This window comes from Balaenoptera physalus (assembly GCF_965194825.1).
Source record: "Balaenoptera physalus genome assembly, chromosome: 8".
Classification (NCBI taxonomy): Eukaryota; Metazoa; Chordata; class Mammalia; order Artiodactyla; family Balaenopteridae; genus Balaenoptera; species Balaenoptera physalus.
Window position 1 is genome coordinate 11,204,132 of NC_138887.1, and position 24,009 is coordinate 11,228,140.

The 24,009-nt window shown below is 42.7% G+C and overlaps 2 protein-coding genes across 7 annotated transcripts in view; both read left to right on the forward strand.

Annotated features, from left to right (window-relative positions):
- The window catches only part of GLI3 (GLI family zinc finger 3), a 282,524-nt gene that overhangs the window by 50,991 nt on the left and 207,524 nt on the right, over positions 1 to 24,009 (forward strand). The gene's annotated exons all lie outside the window — the stretch shown is intronic.
- On the forward strand, positions 7,127 to 21,018 carry LOC309666282 (uncharacterized protein). The gene is made up of 3 exons (XM_082473670.1): positions 7,127 to 7,215; positions 9,252 to 9,334; positions 12,844 to 21,018. Exons 1-3 carry the CDS (start codon positions 7,176 to 7,178, stop codon positions 13,087 to 13,089), a joined length of 369 nt encoding a protein of 122 aa, XP_082329796.1. The 5' UTR covers positions 7,127 to 7,175; the 3' UTR covers positions 13,090 to 21,018.

The following is a 24,009-nucleotide window of genomic DNA, read 5'->3' on the forward strand; positions in this document are numbered from 1 at the left end:
TTGGCTATTCTGGGTTCTTTATGGTTCCATACAATGTTAGGATTGTCTGTTTATTTCTGTGAAAAATACCATTGGAATTTTGATAGGAATTTCATAGAATCTGTATATTGCTTTGGGTAGTATGGGCATTTTAACAATATCAATTCTTCCAATTCATGAGCACAGAATACCTTTCCATTTATTTGTGTTGTCTTCAATTTCTTTCATTAATGTCTTGTAGTTTTCAATATATTTCATAATATTTATAAAATCATGTTTCCTGGTATAAAATCTGTTTGATTCTAGACTTTTGATGTGATTTGATATGCTAATATTGTATTTAGAAAGTTAGTAGTTTTGTCTATAAATAGTTTTAATTCTTAGGTTTTTGGGGTTTTTTTGTCCTCACAATATTAGATTTTGGCATTGGATTGCATTAATTTTTGAAATGAATTAGAACTTTTCCCCAAAATGTTTTCATCTAGAAAATTTTTTATAATGTGAAATCATCTGTCCTTTGGAAGTTCAAATAAACTCACACATAAAACTATTCATTGGAAATAATTTTAAATGACTTTTCAGATTCTTCCATTATTATTGGATCTTTTATATTTTCCATCAATTTTGGTCACTTAGATTTAATCAAGATTCTAAAATGTAATTGCATAGAATTTTTGTAGCTTCATTTTAAAAGGCAACTCTTCCTTATCTGTGTTTATATCTCCCTCTCAAGTTGTGCTTGTATTTTCTATCTTTTAGTCTTATGTAGACTCGCCAGAGTCTACATAAGACTAAAATTGTAAACTCGTAGTTTAGTTTATTGTGCCCCTGTCTCTACAAACAACCTGCTTTGGACTGTATTTATAAATTCTAATAATTTTCAGTTTGATACTTCATAATTTTTGCATTATTATCATTTTCACTTATTCCTGCTTTTTTTTCAAATTCTAAAAATTTGGTGTGGGATTCCATATATTGGGTTTTATAATAGTAAGACAGTATTCATGACACCAGTTTTGTTACTGCATAAAATGACTGTTGGTAATATTATTTGCAAATGTAAATATGTATTTTATTTTCCCTATAGATTTGTGAGGCATGAAATTGTGTGTGTGTCTGCACACATGTGTATCACATGGGTATGAATGTTCATTATAGGATATATACCCGAATCTATCAAGATGTAAGATAATATGGCATTATAGCTTTCAAAAAGACTTCAAAGGTAGGTTGATTTTAGACTTTTGGTTCTTACAGTCCAAGAAAGGAAATGGTTCATTCTGTTGTTACCAATAAGCAGGGAGGAAAAAAGACTCTTGCTATTCTTGGTAATTTACTCCAGGACTTTGTAAGATTTTGGTAAGAATATTATCACTTCTGTGTCATCAGGTTTTACTTGCTATTTTTTAACCTATTTCCTCTTCTTTATCCTTCAAAGCCATTGGAGTACGAAGTGGGTGTTCTTAGTGATATTTTATATGCTTGACGATATGTATTAGATTATCTCCTATATTCAATTTTCTCCACCAATCATTTTATCCGTTTTTGGCTGATTGCAGCTTCTCCTGATTGCCTTTTATAAATGGAGAATAGAGGGACTTCCCTGGCAGTCCAGTGGTTAAGACTCTGTGCTCCCAATGCAGGGGATGCGGGTTTGATCCCTGGTTGGGGAAGTAAGATTCCGCATGCCACGTGGCATGGACAAAAGAAAAAAATTTAAAAAAAAAATGGAGAATAGAAATAAACCTTTACTTTTAGAAGAGTTTGATTAACGCTTAGGACAGGAGCTCTGAAATGTTCACTGTTGATTAGATTGTTCACATTAGTGGTTTTATGTCTACTTCTATCTTTTTCTGACAGTTTGACTTTCTATACCATCTACATGTCTTGAATGAATGTTTAGGATTTCTGTACATTGCATATTCTTTCTTGGTTGATGATCATTCTGTTTTAAGTTTGTCGTTCCTTCCAACTATTACACTGGTGGGTTGCACCAAAATTTATTTTATCAATCCTCTATTGTTGCTTACAGAGTCAGTTTTTTAGTTCTCTTTTTACTGTTATAATAACAGTGCTGTGGTGGTTATCCTTGTAGCTAATTTTTTGTTCCTAGCTCTGATTATTTGTATAAATTTCTTAAAGTAGAATTGCTGGATCAAAGAATAATCACATTCTGAGGCTTTGATACATATTCAGAAAGCCTAACCCAGATTACCCTTTCACCAGCCATGTGTGTACTGATATTTTTAATCTTTTTACAGTGCAACAGATGAAATGATAGAGACCTTTCTAAGTAGTTTTCTCAGGCTGTCGTAACAAATTACCATGAACTAGGTGGTTTAAAACAACAGAAGTCTGTCATACAGAGTGAAGTCAGAAAGAGAAAAACAAATACCGTATGCCAACGCATATATATGGAATCTAAAAAAAAAATGGTACTGATGAACCTAGTGGCAGGGCAGGAATAAAGACATAGGCATAGAGAATGGACTTGAGGGCACGGAGGGCGGGGGGAGAAGCAGGGGTGAAGTGAGAGTAGCATCGACATATATACACTATCGAATGTAAAATAGCTAGCTAGTGGGAAGCAGCCACATAGCACAGGGAGATCAGCTCGGTGCTCTGTGACCACCTAGAGGGATGGGATAGGGAGGGTGGGAGGGAGGCACAAGAGGGAAGGGATATGGGGATATATGTATATGTATAGCTGATTCACTTTGTTATACAACAGAAAGTAACACAGTATTGTGAAGCAATTATAGTCCAGTAAAGATCTATTAAAAATAAATAAATAAATAATCCAATATGTGTTTATAAAACAAAAAACAAAAAGTAAAAAACAGAAACTTATCCTCTGAGTTCTGGAGGCCAGAAGTCTGAAATCAAGGTGTGGACAGGGCCATGCTCCCTCTGAGGGCTCTGGGGAGGAATCTTGCATTGCTTCTTCCAAATGCTGGTGGGTGCTGGCACTCCTTGGCTTGTAGATGCGTCACTCCAAACAACCTCCATCTTCACGTGGTGTTCTTCTGCCTCTCTCTCTCTCTCTCTGTGTGTGTCTGTGTGACTGCTGGTCTTCTTCTAAGGACACCACTTGGATTTTGGGCCCACCCTAATCCATCATGACCTCATCTAATGTAGCTAATTACATCTGCAGTGACCCTGTTTGCAGATAAGGTCACATTCTGAAGTTCCCCATGGATGTGAATTTGGGAGGGGACACTATTCAATCCAGAACAGTTGCCTTTATTTTTTTTTTTGGTATTCAGTTAAAAGAAAGGAATGGTAATCTGATTAGAAAAGTAAAATCTTACCCAGCAGCCATAGGAATGATGGATTACAGAACAGTTCCCTTTATTTTATGTTGGTATCATCTTCAGGGATAAACTGGATAAGCCTTGTTCTTGATGTCTTCTTCCTTATTAACACAGATGTTAAATAGCTATATCCTACATGCCAAACTTCACTATAATATTTTAAAAAATAAAATATATTGTGTGTTTACTTAGGAGGCAAATAGCTTTCCTTATAGTTTTATTGCTAACCTTTAACGCTACTTAGTCATTTTTATTCCAGACAGCCCAAAACATTTAAAAGCTCTCTTTAGGGCAGGAGTGCCCGACCCCCGGGCCGTGGACCGCTCTCGGTCTGCAGACTGTTAGGAACCGGGCCGTACAGCAGGAGGTGAGCGGCGGGCGGGCGAGTGAAGCTTCATCTACTGCATCTGATCTCTGGTTGGGGAAATTTGAATTTCCACTGCCTTCCCCATCGCTCGCATTACTGCTTGAACCATACCCCCTCCAACCCCGCCCCCCGCCATCCATGGAAAAATTGTCTTCCAGGAAACCAGTCCCTGGTGCCAATAAGGGTTGGGGACCGCTGCTTTAGGGAATTCCCCGGCGGCCCAGTGGTTAAGGTTTGGCACGGCAGTGCCGTGGGTCTGGGTTCAGTCTCTGGTGGGGGAACTAAGATCCCACAAGCCACAAGGCTTGGCCGTAAATAAAAAATAAATAAATAAAAGCTCTCTTTATCTATCCTTCTACTTAATCCTAAAATACAGACGAACTCATGGAAGGGAGATGTAGTGGATTTTTAAAAGCTGATATGATGTAGAGCCAGAAGTCAAGTCTGTTTGAACTAACTGAAAATTCAGGTGTTTACATCTAGGATAAGTTATTTTTTTATTGAGGTATAGTTGCTGTACAATATTTTATAAGTTACAGATATGCAATATAGTGATTCACAATTTTTTTTTTTTACAGGAACAGAAATTTATTATTTTTTTTAAAGTGTTTATTTATTTATTTATGGCTGTGTTGGGTCTTCGTTTCTGTGCGAGGGCTTTCTCCAGTTGCGGCGAGCGGGGGCCACTCTTCATCGCGGTGCGCGGGCCTCTCACTATTGCGGCCTCTCTTGTTGCAGAGCACAGGCTCCAGACGCGCAGGCTCAGTAGTTGTGGCTCACGGGCCCAGTTGCTCCGCGGCATGTGGGATCTTCCCAGACCGGGGCTCGAACCCGTGTCCCCTGCTTTGGCAGGCAGATTCTCAACCACTGTGCCACCAGGGAAGCCCGATTCACAATTTTTAAGGTCCATTTATAGTTATTAAAAATATTGGCTATATTCCCCCTGTTGTATAATGTATCCTTATAGCTTATTTCATACCTAATAGTTTGTACCTCTTTGTAGGATATGTTATTTTTAAAGATGATGTTGTCTAGGCTCACTAAGCCACCTAGATTCATTTGTTGTGAATGTCGTGGGCCTTCCAGTGGCTACACGGGATGGAGGACTTCAATTTCATGTTCCGTCGCATGGTCATGTGGACGGGCCAGAGGTCGGGTCCCCGAGTCGGGTGGGCCTCATCCCACTGCAGTTTTGTCTGTGTGGTCATGTGGTTGCCCAGCTTTCTCTCTTCTGGGCCTTCTTTTCACATGTGGCATTGCCTTAAAAATGGCAGAGGATATTTAAAGTTCCCTTTTCCAGTAAAGTCAAGAGCTTCCTTGTCTTTTCTGTAAATCTGCGCTGCTGTGCTGGTCACGGGGGATGCTGACCGAAATGGAGAGGGCAGGTTTTAAGAAATTCAAACTTTGGGTGAAATAGAATGCGTAAGAATTCTGTTATAATACCGTGCAATGGATATTATGGTTGAGAGGTTTTAGCAGTGCTACGGAGAGACAGAAGAGCGAGCAATCAGTTATTTCATTGAAGGGGGTCTTCAGGGGAAGCTGATGAGAGGAGATAAGGTCTGACTGTTTTTTTGTTTGTTTGTTTCAAATTCTGGCTTCTGCAGTATCAAACAGTGGTTTGTAAGGATGCTAATTGGTTCTGATGTGCCGAGTCTCATTTTAAGGCGGAATTTCATACCTGGGATCGCTGATGACCTGCTAAGGCTTGTATGATCATTTGCTTAACGTATGGTGACAGTGAGGCTAAACTCTCAGTCTCTGCTCCCGTCGGGCCCCGTCTACACTTGTCACCAGCCAGCTATTTTGAAATCTCTGCTGTTGTCACTTATATGTGGAATTTAAAAAAAGGATACAACAGAGCCAGGCCACTGGTGCATCCTGACAGCAGGGGCAGGTCAGGACCCTAGTAGGGTCTGCGAGGCTGTGTCTGTATAGATGGTCAACCAAGAAAGCAAGTCCTGAATACTGCTGCCGGGGGATTCTGTGTTTTGTTTTATAGTCACAGTTCTTCGTCCTTGACTAGTAGTATAGTCCCCGGAGAGGAGGACTGTTGCAAGCTAGAGAGGATCACTGGTGGGGCTGGAGGGTCATGCACATGTGCCCTGGAGCAGCACATCTGTACAGCTTCGGGCTGCGCAAGGGAAGCTGAGGCACATCTGGGCGCTTCTAAATTGCACGCAGAAAGCATTTGGATATTTGTACTTCCTTAGCGCTGCAGACAGAAGCTAAAGCTCCTCTGTGGCATCTGAGAATTGCACCCAAAACATCCCTGAGCGTCTTGCCATCATTATTAAAAAAATATGGCTGGGAGTGTGGGATCCAAACTGCCACTTGAAAGGCTTCCGAGCATATTTTTGAATCCTCTCGGAATGGATGCTGGAAAAGGAAGCAGGGGAGCATGAAGGAGTGATGGGAAATAAGAAAGCAGCCGGGGTCTGGGGGGGAAGCCGCTTTTTAGATGACTTCCCATGAGTCTGAGAAAACAACACGTGGCTGAGTTACAGAAAGAATACCACTTGTAGATCTTTTGCTTTTTTTTTCACCTTTTTCTTGAAATGTAATTGCCCTGTAATGTGATGTTAGTTTCAGGTGTACAACATAATGGTTCAATATATGTATATACTGCACAGTGATCACCACAGTAAGTCTAGTTAACATGCATCACCACATACAGTTACACATTTTTTTCTTCTGATGAGAACTTTTAAGATCTACTCTCCCAGCAACTTTCAAATATACAACACAGAATTATTAACTATAGTCACTATGCTGTGCATGCAAGGTTAAATTTTTCAACAGCTTTATTGAGATAACTCACACACATACCGTCCACCAATCTGAAGTTCGCAATTCAATGGCTTTTAGTATATTCCAAGAAATGTGCAACCATCATCACAGTCACCTCTAAAACATTTTTATCGCCTCAAAAATAAATAAATCCTGAACCCTTTAGCCATCACTTTCCTCCCCCTGTCCCTCCCACAACCCTAAACACCACTGATCTGTTTTCTGACTCTAAATTTGCCAATTCTGGCCATTTCAATAGGTGTGGATTCTGACGGCCCCAGGAAAATGTGGTCTGAAATGTGTACAGGAAGAGCATGACCCCAGCGAGGTGGGCCCTGAACCCTGGGCACCATCGTTATAAAAAGCCGTCGGTCCAGGCAGAAGAGGGGGACCCAGTAGCATAGGGCAGAAGATGCCAGGTGTGCGGACCTTCCCAGCCTGCATACCTGCATGCCTGGGCAGATGGGGGCCAGCGTCCACCTTAACGGTGAAGTCTGTGCTGCAGGTTACGTGGCCTGGGAAGCAGCCTCTGCGATGGAGTCGTGCCTGCAGGCTGTTTATTACACAGTGTGCCTGAGGTGGTCCCTGTGGAAAAGGGGGGAGAAGCAGAAGCGGAGGCAGGGAGAGGTCGAGATGCAGTGCAGGCCCAGCCCCAGCTCTGGCCAACCCCACAGGGAGTTCTGCAACTGAAATGGACCGTAGGAGGTGTCCCGAGTTGGGCTGAGATGGCCAGACCTTCATACTCTCGCATCGATGAGTTAGCAGGTGAGGGCTGCTCCAGGAACAAGGGCGACCTGGAACAAGACAGCTCTTGCCGCTCGGGCAACCCCTGCACGGGCTGAGCTGAAGGGTGTTGGCTGACACCAGCTTCGTCGTTCAAGGAGGGGGGATCTGGGTTGGGCATTTTGGTGTCCACCACTGTATACGTTCGTTCGTTAGCTTGCTCGTTCATTCATTCCGGAAAGCAGTCCATCAGTCACCATGTTCACTGCCCACTGACGGAAACCAGGCGCTGTCCTGAGTCCACTGAACTCAACACCGAGGACCAGGCCTGCCTTCTAGTCGAGAGACAGTCTGTGCACAGGGAACGTGAGGGTACCCGTTGGACCGGGTGCCCTGATGATCAGGAAGAGGCTGAGATGGTGAGGGACTGAAGGGCCATGGACACCAGAAGGCACAGCCGTGGGGGAGCTGTGGAGAAGAGCGTTGCAGGCCGCGGGGATGGCGTTTTCATTTCTCTGTCTAAAACTGTGTGCTGTGTCCAACTTGGTAGTCACTAGCTGTATTTGGCCATTCATAAGTGAAGAGCCTTAGACAGAGAAAGACAAATATCCGATGCTGTCGCTTACATGTGGAATCTAAAAAAATGGTACAAATGAACTTATTTACCGAACAGAAACAGACTCACAGACTTCGAAAACAAATTTAGGTCTACCAAAGGGGAAAGGTGGGCGGGAGGGATGAATTAGGAGGTTGGGATTGACAGATACACACTACCATATATAAAATAAATAAACAACAAGGACCTACTGTATGGCACAGGGAACTCTACTCATTATTCTGTAATAACCTATAAGGGAAAAGAATCTGAGAAAAAACAGATATATATGTACATGTATCACTGAACCACTTCGCTGTACACCTGAAACTAACACAGCATTGTAAATCACCTATACTCCAACATAAATAAAAATTTAAAAAAATTTAAATAAATTAAAATGGAATCAAATTAAATATTCAGTTCCTCAGTCACACTAGTCATATTTGAAGCGCTCAATAGCCACATGGCTACCGTATTGGACAGAGCAGATATGGAACATTTCCATCATCATAGAAAGTTCCCCTAGACAGCGCTGCTCTAAACCTTAGAATCTAAGATTGACTTGGAATCTTGGGGTCACATTGTAAACTGTGGTGCTCAGGAGAGTCCGAATTTTTGCAGAGAAACTTGTAGATGGGCTTAAACATGAAAAAAGAATGCTACGCCATCTAAAGGAGGAGATATAGGGATATATGTATATGTACAGCTGATTCACTTTGTTATACAGCAGAAACTAACACACCACTATAAAGCAATTATACTCCAATAAAGATGTTAAAAAATAAAATAAAATAAATTGAAAGGACCACTCTGAAGTTCCACCATCCGAAGATGATAGTCTTATTTTTCTGGCCCGGTTAATAGATGGAACCATCAATTTCTGGAAAGTTGGGTGTGTGGTTGAGCCCTCCAGCTTGTTAGTGCTTGATTTTGTTTAGTAGGACATATAGGACCTTTTCACTTTTTGTAAGTATTTCAGTAGTACATTCCAACCCAGGCCATTAACTGTCTGGAAAATGGGTACAATAATTGCAGAGGGATATAGTGTAGGCTCATGGAAGTTTTTAATTACATTTTGAAATGACAGGTGAAAGACGTTTATATAGTTATCCTAAGACATCTATATAAACTAGAAATAGCCTTTGGATGTTTTACTTGGGATTTAAATCATGTCAGCCATTATCATCTGAATTGCCTTTGGAGCTTCCTTTTGTTAGGTAGTAATAGTTTTAGTGTAGATGAGAAGTTATGATACTCTAACGTTATCTTTAGAGGATGCCTGTCTTCTAGATTATAGGAGTCTTCAAGCTACAATCCGAGGGTTCAGTCCAGCCCACTGCCTCTTTGTGTAAATAGAAATTTTTTGGAACACAGTCATGCCCATTTGTTTGGGCATGCTGTAGCTTTTTTATTGGGAAATCACATAGTTGTAACAAAATGATGTGCAAAACTGAAAATATTTACTTTCTGGCCTTTACAGAAAAAGTTTGCCAGCCACTGGTCCAGATAATGGGCAAGGGTTTCGAGTACCTTTGCAGTTTGGAAACATCTGTGCAGGCCCAGGTTTGCAAAAGTCTTTTAAGAGTAGTCCTGAATTTCTTGATGCTTCTAAAATCTTTTACGGCTGTATACTTTTGAGCTTTGCTTCTGCTGTATAATTCTGAGCTGAGATTGTCTCAGACTGTTTCTTACTACTTATACCAGATATCCCTAAATTCCAAGGGGAACTGGATATTGAGGAAGCCATCGAGTTTATAAAAAGGATACAGGTCTTACTTCCTTTTAAGCATCAGTGATGTACCTCAGCCCTTGGCAATATCAGTTATGTGTTATCTTTAAGTGAACTAAATAGTATCAGGTCCATATAAAATATTGGGTCTTTAAGTATGTAAGCTCATCTTTTCAACATTTTTGGTAATGTTTGCAGCTTAAGATGACCATTCCTAAGAAATAAGCACGCTGTTAGAATGAAATAACATTATTCCACTCACTCTCCTTAATTTTTATTTAGTAGACCGTAGAAAGGGTAATCACACATAAAATGTCACTTCCTGGGCGCACCCTCCCCCAGTTCTTTTACTTTCCCATTCTTCCTGGAAGACTGTTTCGTGTCTTCTACTCATCACTCCAATAACTCTTTCTTCTGCCTCATTCCTCAGCTGATGATGTGACTTTTCTCCTTTTACTGATTGAAGCCAGCCTCCTGCAACCATGTCTGCTCAGCTCCCAGCATCGGTGCCCTCACTGTCCGCTGCCCCTGTTCTCACAGGTGATATCTAATGCCAGTTCCTCCAAATGTCCCATCTCTCCCACCTTCTCTGGGCCATCACTCCCACCACCATCCCCTCTCTCTTCTATGTCAGCTATTTTGTTTTTCTGCTGGATCGCTCCTAGCAGTATATAAACGTCCATCCTCTTAAAAGAAACAAACAACACTCCTTGATCCCCATCACCCCCACCAACTGCCACCCTGGGTTTTTGCAGCAGATTTTCAAAGAGTTGTTTATATTCACGGTCCGTGGCTTCTCTTCAGCCATCCCATTTTACACCTGCTCTGGCTTTTCCCCTCATCTCTCGCTCTGTGGAAGCTGCTTTGTCAAGTTCATCAGTGACCCCCACGTTGCTAAATAAATCCAGTGGGCAGTTTTCAGTCTCCATCATCTTGGCCGGTCAGCAGCATTTGACCCAGCTCTTCCCTCCCTCCTCCTCCGTGTTCCTTCTCTCCTTGGTATCCAGCTCATCTCTCCACCTGCTCTCTGCTTTCTGTCCCCTGCTGGTCCATCTCCTTCGGTGGCTTCTTCTCTTTTCTCCAAACTTTTAATGATGGGGGCCCCAGAGTTCAGTCCCCAGTGCTCTTCTCTCTCTCCGCTCATCCCTTTGGTGAAAGCAAACAGCCTTAGGAATTGACGTGACATCGGTTTCTTGATTTATTCTTAGCTCCCAGATTTGTTCTTTCAGTCCAGACTTCTCTCCCAAAAAGCCCAGACTCATATATTCAACTATGTTTTAGACATTTCTGTTACAATATCTAATAGACACCTTTAACATGACATTGACGAACTGAGCTGATTTCCAGCCCCCTCCAACCTGCTGGGCCCCCCATTTCCTATCTCCTGTTGATGGCAAGGCCATCCTTCTGTTGTTTAGGCCCAAATGTTGGAACCATGTTCTGTCTCTCTCTCTCTCTGTCTTTCACACACACGCACACACACGCACACACACACACACACACGCACACACCCCCCGCCCAAGTCCAGCTTGTTAGGAAATTCCGGCTGCTCCACCTTCATGAACCACCTCTTCCCTGCTCTCCACCTTCCTGGGAGCCACCTTCAGCTCCTTCCTGGATGACATCAACAGCCCCTGGCCTCCTGCTCCCATCTTTGCCTGCCTACCATCTCTCATCAACACCGAGTCAGAGTGAGCCTTTAAAAACATAAATTGGATTACGTCACTCTTCTGTTCAAAGCTCATTAAGCGGGTCACCATTTCACTTGGAGCCAAAGTCCTCACAAAGGCCTCCCAGACCCTGCGTGCTCTGCCTCTCTGCCCACACTCTCCCCATCACTCTCTCTGCTCCATCCACACTGGCCTCCCTCTGGGCTGTTTCTTAAACACACAGGGAAGCTTGTGCTCGGGGCCTCTTGATCTAGCTGTTCCTTCCTCTTCCATGTCTATTCTGCTTCCATGCCAGTTTTCCAGGGAGGTCCACCAGGATTGCCTTACTTCCTTCCCCCGCCTCCTACCCCACTCCCATCACCTGATTTTGCTTGTATCACTCTACAGTAAGCCCCCTACATACGAACCTTCAAGTTGCGAACTTTCAAAGATGCGAACGTGCGTTCGCATGTCCAATCACTTAAGTTAGTTCACGTGTCTGATGTACATTGTCACGTGCGTGTATCCTCTACAAGTGGTTGTGCTTTTGTGTACTTTACTGTACTGTATAGAGTACAGTAGTACAGGATCTTTATTTCAAGCCCAGGATGTCCGGAAGCAAGTGTAAAAGCAGCAGTGATGTAGCTGGTGCTGCTAAGAAGCGCCAGGAATTGGAGGCCCAGAGAAAGGACGGAGCCAAGAGGAAGAAAAAGTAACCGAAGAACTGAACAGATTCACAGCGCAGGAAATGGCAAGGGGATTTTCTTTATTTGAGGAGGCACTGTTAGTTTTTGAGGCACAGGACCCGAACGTACAACGGTACACGATGGTTACAGCAGCCGTTCAGAATGCAATCCAGTGCTACCGTGTCATCTATGATGAGAAAAATAGAGCTACTACCCAGACGTCACTGGATCGTTTTTTTCTAGAGGGTAGATAGAATTGAATCCAGCAAGGAACCAGAACCTATGCCATCCACGTCAGGCGTGAGTGAAGTTGCAGCTTGCCCTCCGTCTCCTATTGCTGGAGATCCTACAGCTCTACCATCTCCCACTTCCTCTCCCTCCCCCAGTCAGTAACTCTTCTTGCCTGTTCACTCGATGCCAGCCCCTGTATGCCAGCTGTTGTACTGGTACTACTGTACTTTTCAAGGTTCTGTACTGTCAGATTAAAAATGTTTATTTTTTGTGTTTGTTTACTTTTTATGCATTATTTGTGTGAAAAGTATTATAAACCTATCACAGTACAGTACTATATAGCCGATTGCATTAGTTGGGTACCTAGGCTAACTTGGTTGGACTTAAGAACAAATTGGACTTACGAATGCACTCTTGGAATGGAACTCGTTCGTATGTAGGGGACTTACTGTACTTTTTATTTTTCCATATTTCTTGCTACCTCTAACATGCTGCCTGTTTCCCCTACTGAACTCTGAGCTCCCAGGGAGGGGGGTCCTATCTACTTCGTTGACTGATGAAGCCCAAGGACCTGGAACGGGGTCTAGTTACTAGATTCTGGTACATAGTAGGAGCTTAATGCAGGTGTGTAGAATGAATGAAGAGGCCTTTGTTCAATCTGATGGAGCCCTTCTGTGTGCTGCTCCCGGAAGAGCTCTCCTTTCTTCTTGAGAGGGGATGATCAATTCCTTGGTGGTCAAAGGCACAATCTTTTTGTTTTATTGTGTTCTACCTTAGGTGGTAAGAACAGGCAATCTTTTCCAAGGCGTACATTCCAGTGTGATCAGGACCATGGCCTCTGCAGTGCTGGTAGCGGCCAAAGGAACGTTCACGAGTGACTGGGGACGTCAGCTCCTGCAGCTTGGTGGCCTGCAATCTGCTCTCACGATAGGACCAACTGACTACTTAGCGCAAACTGGGGCCCCAGCGGAAGCTATATGCCTGAAACTTGAGCTAATGTTTGAAACTTTGTGCTTCGGGTGATGCACATTTTTGTCCTGTCTTTCCCCGGAACTTTTTGTTTCAAAGCAGAGAAGTGGCGAGGGTGACCTCTGGCCCCCTGTGACATTTGCCTGCTATCATTAGCAAGCATCCTCTCAGCTGGGACCCGGCTGGGTCCTTCTTGTCCTTGGGCCCAGGAGGCAGCGCATCTGCTCTCTCCACTTGATTTCTCAATTGGGCGGCACCCGAAATCTGTTTTAGCTCTGATTTGATTATGTGTCTCATTCAGTTAGTAGACTTTGAGCCCATGAAGGCAGAGCTATGTGCTGTGTCTTGGGACACTGACCTCTGGCCCAGTCTCACCCATGTCAGGGTTTAATGAATAATGTTCATGGAATTGTGAGTGATATTGCCTGAAGCACAGCCTAATCAGAAGTTCCGCGTGAGGCAGATGGAAACCGTTCTGGAGATGGATGGTGGTGATGGTTATGCCACAATATGAATGTACTTAATACCACTGAACTGTGCACTTAAAAGTGGTTAGGATAGGGACTTCCCTGGTGGTCCAGTGGTTAAGACTGTGCCTTCCAGCGCAGGGGTTGCCGGTTCGATCCCTGGTCGGAGAACTAAGATCGCACATGCCTCGTGGCCAAAAAACCAAAACATAAAACAGAAGCAATATTGTAACAAATTCAATAAAGACTTTAAAAATGGTCCACATCAAAAAAAAAAAAAAAAAGGGTTAGGATAGTAACCTTTTGTGTGTTTGACCACAATACAAAAAATTGGAGGAAAAATTATGCATGAGGCATCCCATCAGCATATGGTACTGTTGTATTGTCTTACTGGAGAAGTCGAGAGAGCAGGAGGCTTGGAGAATTTCTACTGAGGAGCATGGAGTTGTTGGCAACAGTTTTGCGCTATTAAAAATACCCCTTTCTTGTCTCTGCTGATTCATCTATGTTTTAAAATTTGGTTCACTCTATCGTTTGTCTTTGGTTTCTGTATCTCTTTGATAAACTGCTTATTCATGATCATCCTTCCATCGAATTGAACATTTAAAATTTCTACATTATAAAGCCACAGACAAGTAGAAGTGGAGATCATGGATCAAAGGCTTGGGTCCTGGGGTCAGACTGGGTTCTTATCCCAGCGCTGCCGTTTACTACATGTGTTCTTGGACTTTTTGCACCTCGGGAAGGTCCCAGGAGGAAGGACCAAGCCTGTCTCATCGGCTGTCCCCGTGTACCATGTTTTGAATATGGATGTATACTACATAAAATTATTCTACTAATGTTAATTTTTTGGTATAATAATGGTACTGTAGTTCTATAGGAGAATATCCTTATTCTTAAAAGACATGTGCTGAAATACTCAGAGTGGGAAAAAAAACAACAACCTGGTTTTTTCCCTCCATTCTCTACAGTTGTTTAAAGAATAAAGTCCAAAGTCAAACCTGGTCTTGTTAACCTAGAAATACTTCTGCCTTACCTAGAAATACTCCTTACGATTTTTATAAACAAAAGGGTTTTGATTCTAAATGCAGTTTTAAGTATTGTTTTCAACTTAAATGAAAGTCATTTGAATTTCAAGCATCCCAGGACAGTGCCTTCCTTTGGACCACGATGGTTGCAAGTATCCTAGAGAATTCACAAGTCAAGCAACTCTTTCATGTAAATGTGCATATTTTTTCAGTCTAGAGCAGGCCAATATGACATTTGATATAGAAATAAAAAGTTGCCCAACTTATTTTGGTATCCTGACTTGAGCTCAAGAAATGAAAAGGGGAGAGTAGAATAAATATATTTTATTAAAAAAACGAGCCCCCAGTGGGAGCTCAGCACGTTCGTGAACTGGACAGGAGTCAATGAATAAACAAACAGGGGCGTCTCCTTACTGTAGCGCGTGTTTTCTGTCCAATAGCTTGGCTCATGCCTCGCGATTGCGGGAAAGGTTTCACAAGTGCCGAGGGGAGAGGGCAGAGCCTCTGTGTTCTTCCTGGTCCCCGGGCCTGGCCTGCTTCCTCAGCCCCCTCTGGGCAGTGGAGCCTCGGAGCTGAGCAGCTAGAGGATGCGATGATCAATAACCCACCTTCCACCCAAGTCCAGAGCAGGCAGCACAACTAGCTGAAGACTCAGGAGGTAGCTCCTTGGAGGAATTCCTCACTGAACTAAGTTTTGGACCTTTTATTTTGCTCAATAGCCTAGGGCTGGAGAAGCAGGTTGTCTGAGACACATGAAAGGTGAGGAAGCGGCTGGGAGTCTGCTATTTGCATGACCGATGGGCTTGTGCTGCCTTGGGCATCTGTGTGCATGAATTCCTGTCTTATTCTGCTTTTTTCCCACTGACTGTGGAGTTTTTTGGGGCCAAGCTGGGCCAAGCACCTGGAGAGAGAGATACAGAAAGAGAGGAGAAAGTCACATATGTGTGTGTTTGTGAGGGGGAGTGGTGGTGGGGGAAAGATACTTTCAGGATTCTTGGCCCCAAGGACTGCTTTTGATCCTGGATGGGGGCAGAAGAGAAAGATTAGAAAACTGAGCCGACAGATCTGTTTTCATGAGGGATTTTGTATATCTATGGGCCTAAACAGGATTTGTTAGGACCTCGGGGCAAAGGAGTGCACACGACGGTGGAAGGGGCGTTCTCTGAGCCTCTGCTTGGAACCCAGCTCCCTTCTGGCACCTTGGTGAATCTTTGCGGCCACCTTTGGGTCAGCACCAGCTTCTGTGGGCTTTGAGTAAATGTTAAATGCAGTTGAAGTAGGATTTCGGTCAGGCTGCCCAGGGCGTCTGGTCACGACGCCTGATGTGATGATCTGGCTGGCCAGCCTGTGTAGCCGTCCTTCTCCATCATTCTGTCTGTGACTTGAGCTCAGTTGACAAGTTCAGACCTGCCGCAGTAAGAAGTTTCTGGGGCTTGTACTGTCCAGGGTTGAGCGCGTGTGCTCTGGGATTCGACAGACCCAGGTTTCATCTGATGGCTGTGTGACCTTGAGGAACTTTCTTTCCCTCTCTGAGCTTTGGTTTTCGCATTGGCAAATGGGAATAATAAGATTGTGGTGAGGATTTAAGGAACTCAGAGCTCTGAAGTGTTTGTGCAGCCTGACATTCAATAGCTAGTGGTATTGCTGTTCGTACTGTTATCCATCTTAGTGTATGTGTTGGAACCCACTTACTCGTATAGAATGGTTTCTGCTTTTCTATACAAGCTGGTAGCACTTAACTCATTTCCTGCCCACAGGTTGTATAAGGGAGGCTGCTATCACTTCCATTTTTCAAAATGAAGAAACAGAGGCCCAAAGCGGTGGAGTTTGTTTCCTCAGCTCACAGAGCAGGACAGAGTTGCGGCAGGCGAGCATTTCGGGGGAACTGGTCCAGAGAACTTTGATCTGTCAGTGTCACGGGCACACGGCAGCACTTAAAAACATCTGTATCACTCCGTTGGTCACAGACACACAGGTGGATGGAACATCACATAGGTGGTGTGGTGGTGTTTTTTTTTTAAATTGAAGTACACTTGATTTACAGTGTTGTGTTAATTTCAGGTGTACAGCAAAGTGAATCAGCTATACATCTCTCTCTCTCTTTCTCTCTCTCTCTATATATATTCTTTCTTAGATTCTTTTCCATTATAGGTTATTACACAATATTGAGTAGAGTTCCCTGTGCTATACAGTAGGTCCTTGTTTATCTATTTTATACCTAGTAGTGTGTATATGCTAATCCTAAACTCCTAATTTATTCCTTCTCCCACCCTTTCCCCTTCGGCAACCATGAGTTTGTTTTCTACGTCTGTGAGTCTATTTCTGTTTTGTGTATAAGTTCATTTGTATCAATTTTTAGATTCTACATATCAGTGGTGCCCTATGATTTTTGTCTTTGACTTATTTCACTTAGTATGATAACATCTAGGTCCAGCCATGTTGCTGCAAATGGCATTATTTTCATTGTTTTTATGGCTGGGTAATAGGTTTTGGTCATCTAGTTTTTCGAGGTCTCTCTTGGACCTTAATATACTCAAAAAGTTGCAAAGGTGTGCCTCTCAGGCAGCAGGCTGCCTTTATATAAATCAGGCAGGACAGCTATCCCAGGCCTCTGCAGACAGAGTGCCTGTCAGCATGGGGGGAGAGGTTGGGCTGAGAGCTGACATCTGGAGATCACGTGTCACCGGCATCCCCTTAATCCTCACGGCAAGCCCACTGCCATCGTCACACTTTGCAGATGAGGAAACGGCGCTGGGGAGATCACTCGTGCGCCGAGGGTAGTGAGGGCCAGGCCTTGAACCCTGGCAGCCAGACTCCAGGTCTGCGCTATCACCCTCTGTGCGGCCCTGGGGGGGCGGCCGATGAGCACAGTTCATCAAAAACGCGCTCGGAACCGACAGATGAAGGAGGAGGCCTGCGAAGACGCGGAGGTTCCTTTGTGAACCGAAATGTGCTTTAGTTGTTCTCTGTGTCAGCGAAGAGCCACCGTGAGCTCCCAGGTCGCCCACCCCGGCAAAGGGCTGATTTATGAGGATTTGCTCAAGTCTACCAGCGGGTTAACGACAGGACCCTTTTAACGTTTCAAGGGGAGGAAATGAATAAATAGGCGTTGGGGGTGAAGCCAGCCAAGTCCCTGGGGTTGGCTGAAAGGTGAATTCAGTTGAAAGAAGTTTTGACACAAAGCTGACATCTCTAGACCCAATTTTGAACCAGAACACCCAGTAAACAAAGTCAGGAAATCAGAATTTGGGGGTCAGTTCCCCATTTCTCACGGAGAAGAATCGTCAAAAGAAATCTCTGTGTGTATTATTGGGGGCTGGAGGAGGTTATGTGGTTTAGGTGGAATAAGTCAGATGGAAAAGAAAAGCTAGTTGCCCAGATAGTGACAGGTAATGCGCACCTTTACTTCATTTTAAATGTGATAAAATACCCATTTGAAGTTTTTGAACAATTAGACTATTTATATTTTATATTATATCCTGTTAAAGACTTGTGCACATTTGCAAGCCTTTTATCCCATAGAGTACATGAAACCATTCTACAATTTTTTTTTAGTCCAATACCATAAGGAATCTACTTTACATCGCTCTTTTGTCCTTTGAAAGAAATATAAAATTAGGGTGTTTTTGTAGAATTAACATAGTGGGCCAAGATTTCTATAATTCTTCAATGTGTCTCAGAAAGAGAAGCCATGAGGCAGTGGTCCAGTGTATAACGACCAAAACGATAAAGTTGTAAGAACTGAAATGGAAATGGACAAGCTCTGTTTTGGTCCTTAGGTTTTCACAACCGTCACTTTTCTTGGGTCGCTTCCACACTGGAGTGAACACAGACCCCTCCTGAGGGCCATTGGCTGTATTTCGGTTGATGTTCCTAAAGAATTCCCTGAGGTTCTTTCTGCTTTGGGAGAATCAGTGACTCAGAAATCCCTTTGTGCTCATAAGAGGAGCCAGTATTCTGGGAGGCCCATTTTGGGATTCACATGCGGAAAGGGAAGGAGAACTGGAAAATACAGGGAAAAAAAATGGTAGGAGACTATGATAATATTTATTTGCTTCTAAATCCGAATAAATGGGCAGCTTTCCACAAAAGCAAACATTGACTTACGAACTCATTATCCAGCTCTGTGCAGGATACTCATTCATTCCTGCTGCTGGATTGACGGCAGAGACTAAGAAAGTAGTACTCGTACAATTTAAAAAATCCCGTTTTAGAAATTAGAGCCAGACTTGGGCCTTAGAAGTTAAGAAACTTCTAGTTGCTTGGGATGTAATGGAAGAGAAGGGAGGGAAACGCTCTCAGTGTGTGTTAGGCTTTTCGATTGATTCCTTGAGAACAGTTCTTGCCCGTGTGTCTGTCCAGGGCAGCTCTGTGAGCCCAGCTTGGTGCTCGTGAAAGGCTCCATCTCTCCAGGTGAGCCAGGCATTTCATGCGCGTCTCTGGGGCATCTTCCTGGCGCAGCATGCAGAATAAAAAATAAAGTGTTAACGGTAAATGATGATTTGTGTTCCCTCTACTCCAGAGAAAATCCCAGGTCGGCTGCTGAAGGCTCTTTCCTTCCTCCTGGGCAGCCGGTGGGAAGCCCAGGTCCGAGCACGGCCCGGTAGAGCTGGGATGCCTTCGTGCTGTCCGTCTCCACTGCACACATTACTGAGGTGCAGAGCCTCTGAGATGGGCTATGACCAAGGAAGGGGCCAGTAAAAATGTGTGCAACCCATACATTTACCTGGATGTGGGATGATTTTGAGACCAGTTCCTCCCTTTAGCCCATTAAGCATCTAACACTTTTTCATTTTACCAGCTAATTCTGCTGGTTGACAGAAATGCCAGTCTCCCAGACTCTCCAACTCTAGGGATACGCCATGGTGACCACCATGATTGTTCTGCATCTCGTCACCCACAGGCAGTGGTGGGGCAGGGAAGGCACGCAGGGGATCTGGCTGAACTGAGATATTTGAACGGGAACAGCATGTGTGAATCCTGCAGAACCCGCTCTCCTCCACTTTTGGAGCAGTTAACATGATTTTATTCTTAGAGTCAGTGTGAGGGCACACTCTGTTCCACTTTTATGGGTGAAAAATACATCCTCTTCTCCTACCCTCCCTGCCAAAAAAGCATCATTAAAATGTAAGAGAGAGTTTTTGGTAGAAACAGTGAAACCAGATCATGTCCCAGTCTTGGGTCCTTTCTTTATTCTCCCCTGTATCTTCAACCTCGACATGGATAATAAATGTCACATGTTTTCTGCATACCCTTGGAAGGAATGCCTTTGGAAGGAATACCCTTGGAAGGAATGCCTTTGGAAGAAAGCTTTGGAAACGGTGTAAACTTGAGTGTTTGTGAGGAGCGCCAGATACCAGGGCCCTTGATTCCCAGTTCTCTATTCTTTTTATCTCATTACACTTTCTGTGTCCTGTAGCATGTGAATATGGCTTTCTAATAACAAAAGCAGTACTTAATCGACATAGAAAATATTGAAAAACATAGCTAAAGAAAACAAAAATCATCCTTATTCTATGACTCATGTGTGGATGAAAATGAACATTTTAGTACATTTCCTTCTAGTCTTTTTTCTACATGTATGTATCTTCACATGGCTTCAGCATAGCGACATAGGAGTTGGAAATTCTCCTATTTTATTCCTTAAGTACTTAGTCTCACTACATCCTTCTCAGTTCCTCATAGGAAAGGATTTTTAAAGTCTTGAAGTTTTCACTTAGGAGGAAGGTTCTGCTCCTTACAGAAGGCAAAAAATATGCCACTTAGTGAAACCCATGATACGGTTACGCCTACGATAGAAAAGGCCGTGAAATTGTATCTCATTCAGACTTCTGAACAATCTTTGAAAATTTTGCAATCAAGGTTGCTTTTGAATCTGACACTTACTAGGAGCAGAGGTGAGAAGCTGGGCAGAGTGAACTGATAATACAGTGCCCAGAGCTACATAGGGTCAGGAGGGCCCGGAAATGGTGTGAGTTGGCAATGGAAGACATTGCAGCTTTTATAGAGCCACGCAATTGCACATAGAATGATTAATAAATAACTGTGTGCTGAGTCAACTGGGTCGTTGCTGCAGGGAAGAGAAACAAATGAATCCTCACAGGTTACATTTTGTCTGGGGAATGAGGGTTAATCTGGGTGTGAACTCACAGAATGTCTGATGCCTCCTTCCCACCCCCAAGGGGGGTTTAACAAAGAAAAGAAATGCCCAAGCAAATACTTGATTGTGGCAATCACGGTGAGAGTTCTGGCATTTCTTTTTTTACCATTAACTCATATTTCAAAAAGACCAAAGGCTTTCTTAAAGGGCCAATAAGTACTATATAGAAGAAATTATATTAGGGCTATAATATTTAAGCTTGAAACAGCTCTGAAAAGACACATTTATTTCTGAATTAATCATTCTTTTAAAGCTTTTTAAAAAAAAATTTTAGAAATAGAAGGGAAGTAAAAACACTCATAATCGACTTCCCAGTGATAACCATGGCTACTAACATTTTGGTGTCCACTCCCTGCTCTCTCCCCTCCCAGCCCCTTTTCTCTCTGCTTTGTGGATATTATTAATCTCCTACTGCGGTCATTTAGGAACTTTATCCCTTCTCTTATAAGTCATGTTTCAGTGAACATCCTTGTAGCTAAGTCTTTGCCAGGAACCTAAATTACTGCTTTGGGTACGTACCCAGCAAGGGCAGGATTGGGTCAAGCAGTATATGTAGTTAAGATTTGTCACAGAGGTGTACAAAGATATGAGTATATAAAATATACTCCTTTTACCCACTGATAACAGTGTTTTCTCCATTACTCAGCCTTTACCAGCACTTCCTAATTTGGTATCAAGGCAAAACCACAAAACAGTATCATATTTCAATTTTCACTTCTTTCATTACGTAATGGAGTAAAAAGCTAGTTGTCATTTTCTTCTTACACATTTAAATTTCTTCTTCAATGAACTGCCTCTGCATGTCAGTTCTGTCCCACCCCCCATTTGGGGAGTTCTTTTTATTATAGAGTAACATTTAAAAAAAATTTTTTTAATTGAAGTATAGTTAATTTACAACGTTGTGTTAGTTTCAATTGTATAGCAAAGTGGTTCTTTTATACATATATATATGTGTATATATATATATACGGATATATTCTTTTTCAGATTCTTTTCCGTTATAGGTTATTACAAGATATTGAGTATAGTTCTCTGTGCTATACCGTAGGTCCTTGTTGTTTACCTCTTTTATATATAGTAGTCTGTATATGTTAATCCCAAACTCCTAATTTATCTCCCCGCTTCCCCTGCCCTGCTATCCCCTTTGGTAACCATAAGTTTGTTTTCTATGTCTGTGCATCTATTTCTGTTTTGTAAATAAATTCATTTGTATCATTTTTTTAGATTCCACATATAAGCAATATCATACGGTATTTCTCTTTCTCTTTCTGACTTGCTTCACTTAGTATGATAATCTCTAGGTCCTTCCACGATGCTGCAAATGGCATTAGCTCATTCTTTTTATGGCTGAGTAATATTCCACTGTATACATGTATTGATACCACAACTTCTTTATTCATTCACCTGTTGATGGACATTTAGGTCATTTCTATGTCTTGACTATTGTAAATAGTGCTGCTGTGAACATTGGGGTTCATGTATGTTTTCAAATTATGGTTTTCTCTGGTTATATGCTCAGGAGTGGGATTGCAGGATCATACAGTAACTCTATTTTTAGTTGTTTTTTTTTAAAATAATAATTTATTTATTTATTTATTTAGGCTGTGTTGGGTCTTTGTTTCTGTGCGAGGGCTTTCTCCAGTTGCGGCAAGCGGGGGCCACTCTTCATCGCGGTGCACGGGCCTCTCACTATCGCAGCCTCTCTTGTTGCAGAGCACAGGCTCCAGACGCGCAGGCTCCGTAGTTGTGGCTCACGGGCCTAGTTGCTCCGCGGCATGTGGGATCTTCCCAGACCAGGGCTCGAACCCGTTTTCCCCTGCATCGGCAGGCAGATTCTCAACCACTGCGCCACCAGGGAAGCCCTCTATTTTTAGTTTTTTAAGGAACCTCCATACTGTTCTAGAGTAACAGTTTTTATATGTGGTAGATATAAGCTACCTAAAATACACAGCCGCAAGTTTCATATTTAAGAAAGAACACTTATGAATGGGAGCACATGAGACAGAGCTGAAGAAGAGGACATTTAAGAACTGTCTGGAAGTTTTTAGAACTGATACTTAACCCCTTTTTCCTGAAGGAAATATGCATGTAGAAAAGTGCTCATATCATAAGTTGCATAGTTCGATGATTTTCACAAACGAAACGTATATGTGAAACCAGCACCAAGCCCCAGAAACAGATGGTCATCAGCATCTTTGAGCCCCCATCCCTGACTTCTACCGGCATGGACTAGTTGTGGCTGTTTTTGTACTTTATAAATTTGTTATCTGGCTTCTCCTCTTTTGCTCTACATTATGTTTACAGGATTCATCCACATGTTGTGTAGTTTTGGGTGTTCATTCACCTTGTTCTATGCTATTCTGTTGTATGAATATGCCACAATTGACAAATCCTTCCTACCACTGATGGCCACTGGCAGTTTCAAACGTTTGGTTACAAATGGTACTGCTATAAATATTCTAGTTCATGTGTTTCGGCACCCCTGGTGTTGGGAGTGGAGCTGACATTTTAGCAAACTTTCATGGGCTCACATGCTTCTTTTGTCCTCTCCAACTACCTCTCTTGAGCCAAGTACAGAGCAGCATGGACTTGAAATGAAAGTGTTTCTGTTTTGTCTTTTCTTGCTGTTCCTTTTAGTAAGGATGCGAGTAATGACGTTCCCTTAACAAGGTACTGATATAAATTGTGGATAATCACTGTTGACTTCAGCCTGGGCTCTCATCTCTACATGAAGAATTACATTTTCCATCCTGTTATTTTCTTCTTCAACAGTCCTTGACTCACCCTACTAAATGGAAGGTTCAAATTGTCTTAAGTGGAAAGAGTTTATTAATGTATCGGTCTTACAAGCAACCTCTCTCGGTTTACTAGTTAAATGAAAACCACATCTTTGGGGCAAGAAATTGGATGGAGGCCATGTGCGTGCGTGACTTGAGGTTGAGATGTACCAAATCTAGATCACACTGCTGTGTGATCTTCTGGTAGAATTAAATAAAAGGCATTAAAAAAATTTATAGCTGCCTTTTACCAGCTTTATGTCTGATTTTTTTTCTCTCTCTAGATTCTTTGGCTGACATGAGTTTTGAAGTTCTGCCATATTCACTTATCAGCCTATGGCAAATGCAGTCCTACCAGAGTGAAGATGAAAGGCCGAGAATTAAAAAAAAAAAAAAAAAAATCCATGTGCTACATAAAAATGCCCTACCTTTTAAGGAATTGGAAGAGTTACCTTTATTTCCCTTACCCCTCCCTTGCTCTCTCTGTCTTTTTCTCTGAATGTGTAGAAAAAGGTTAAATTCTTAACTTGTTTTTGTTAGTC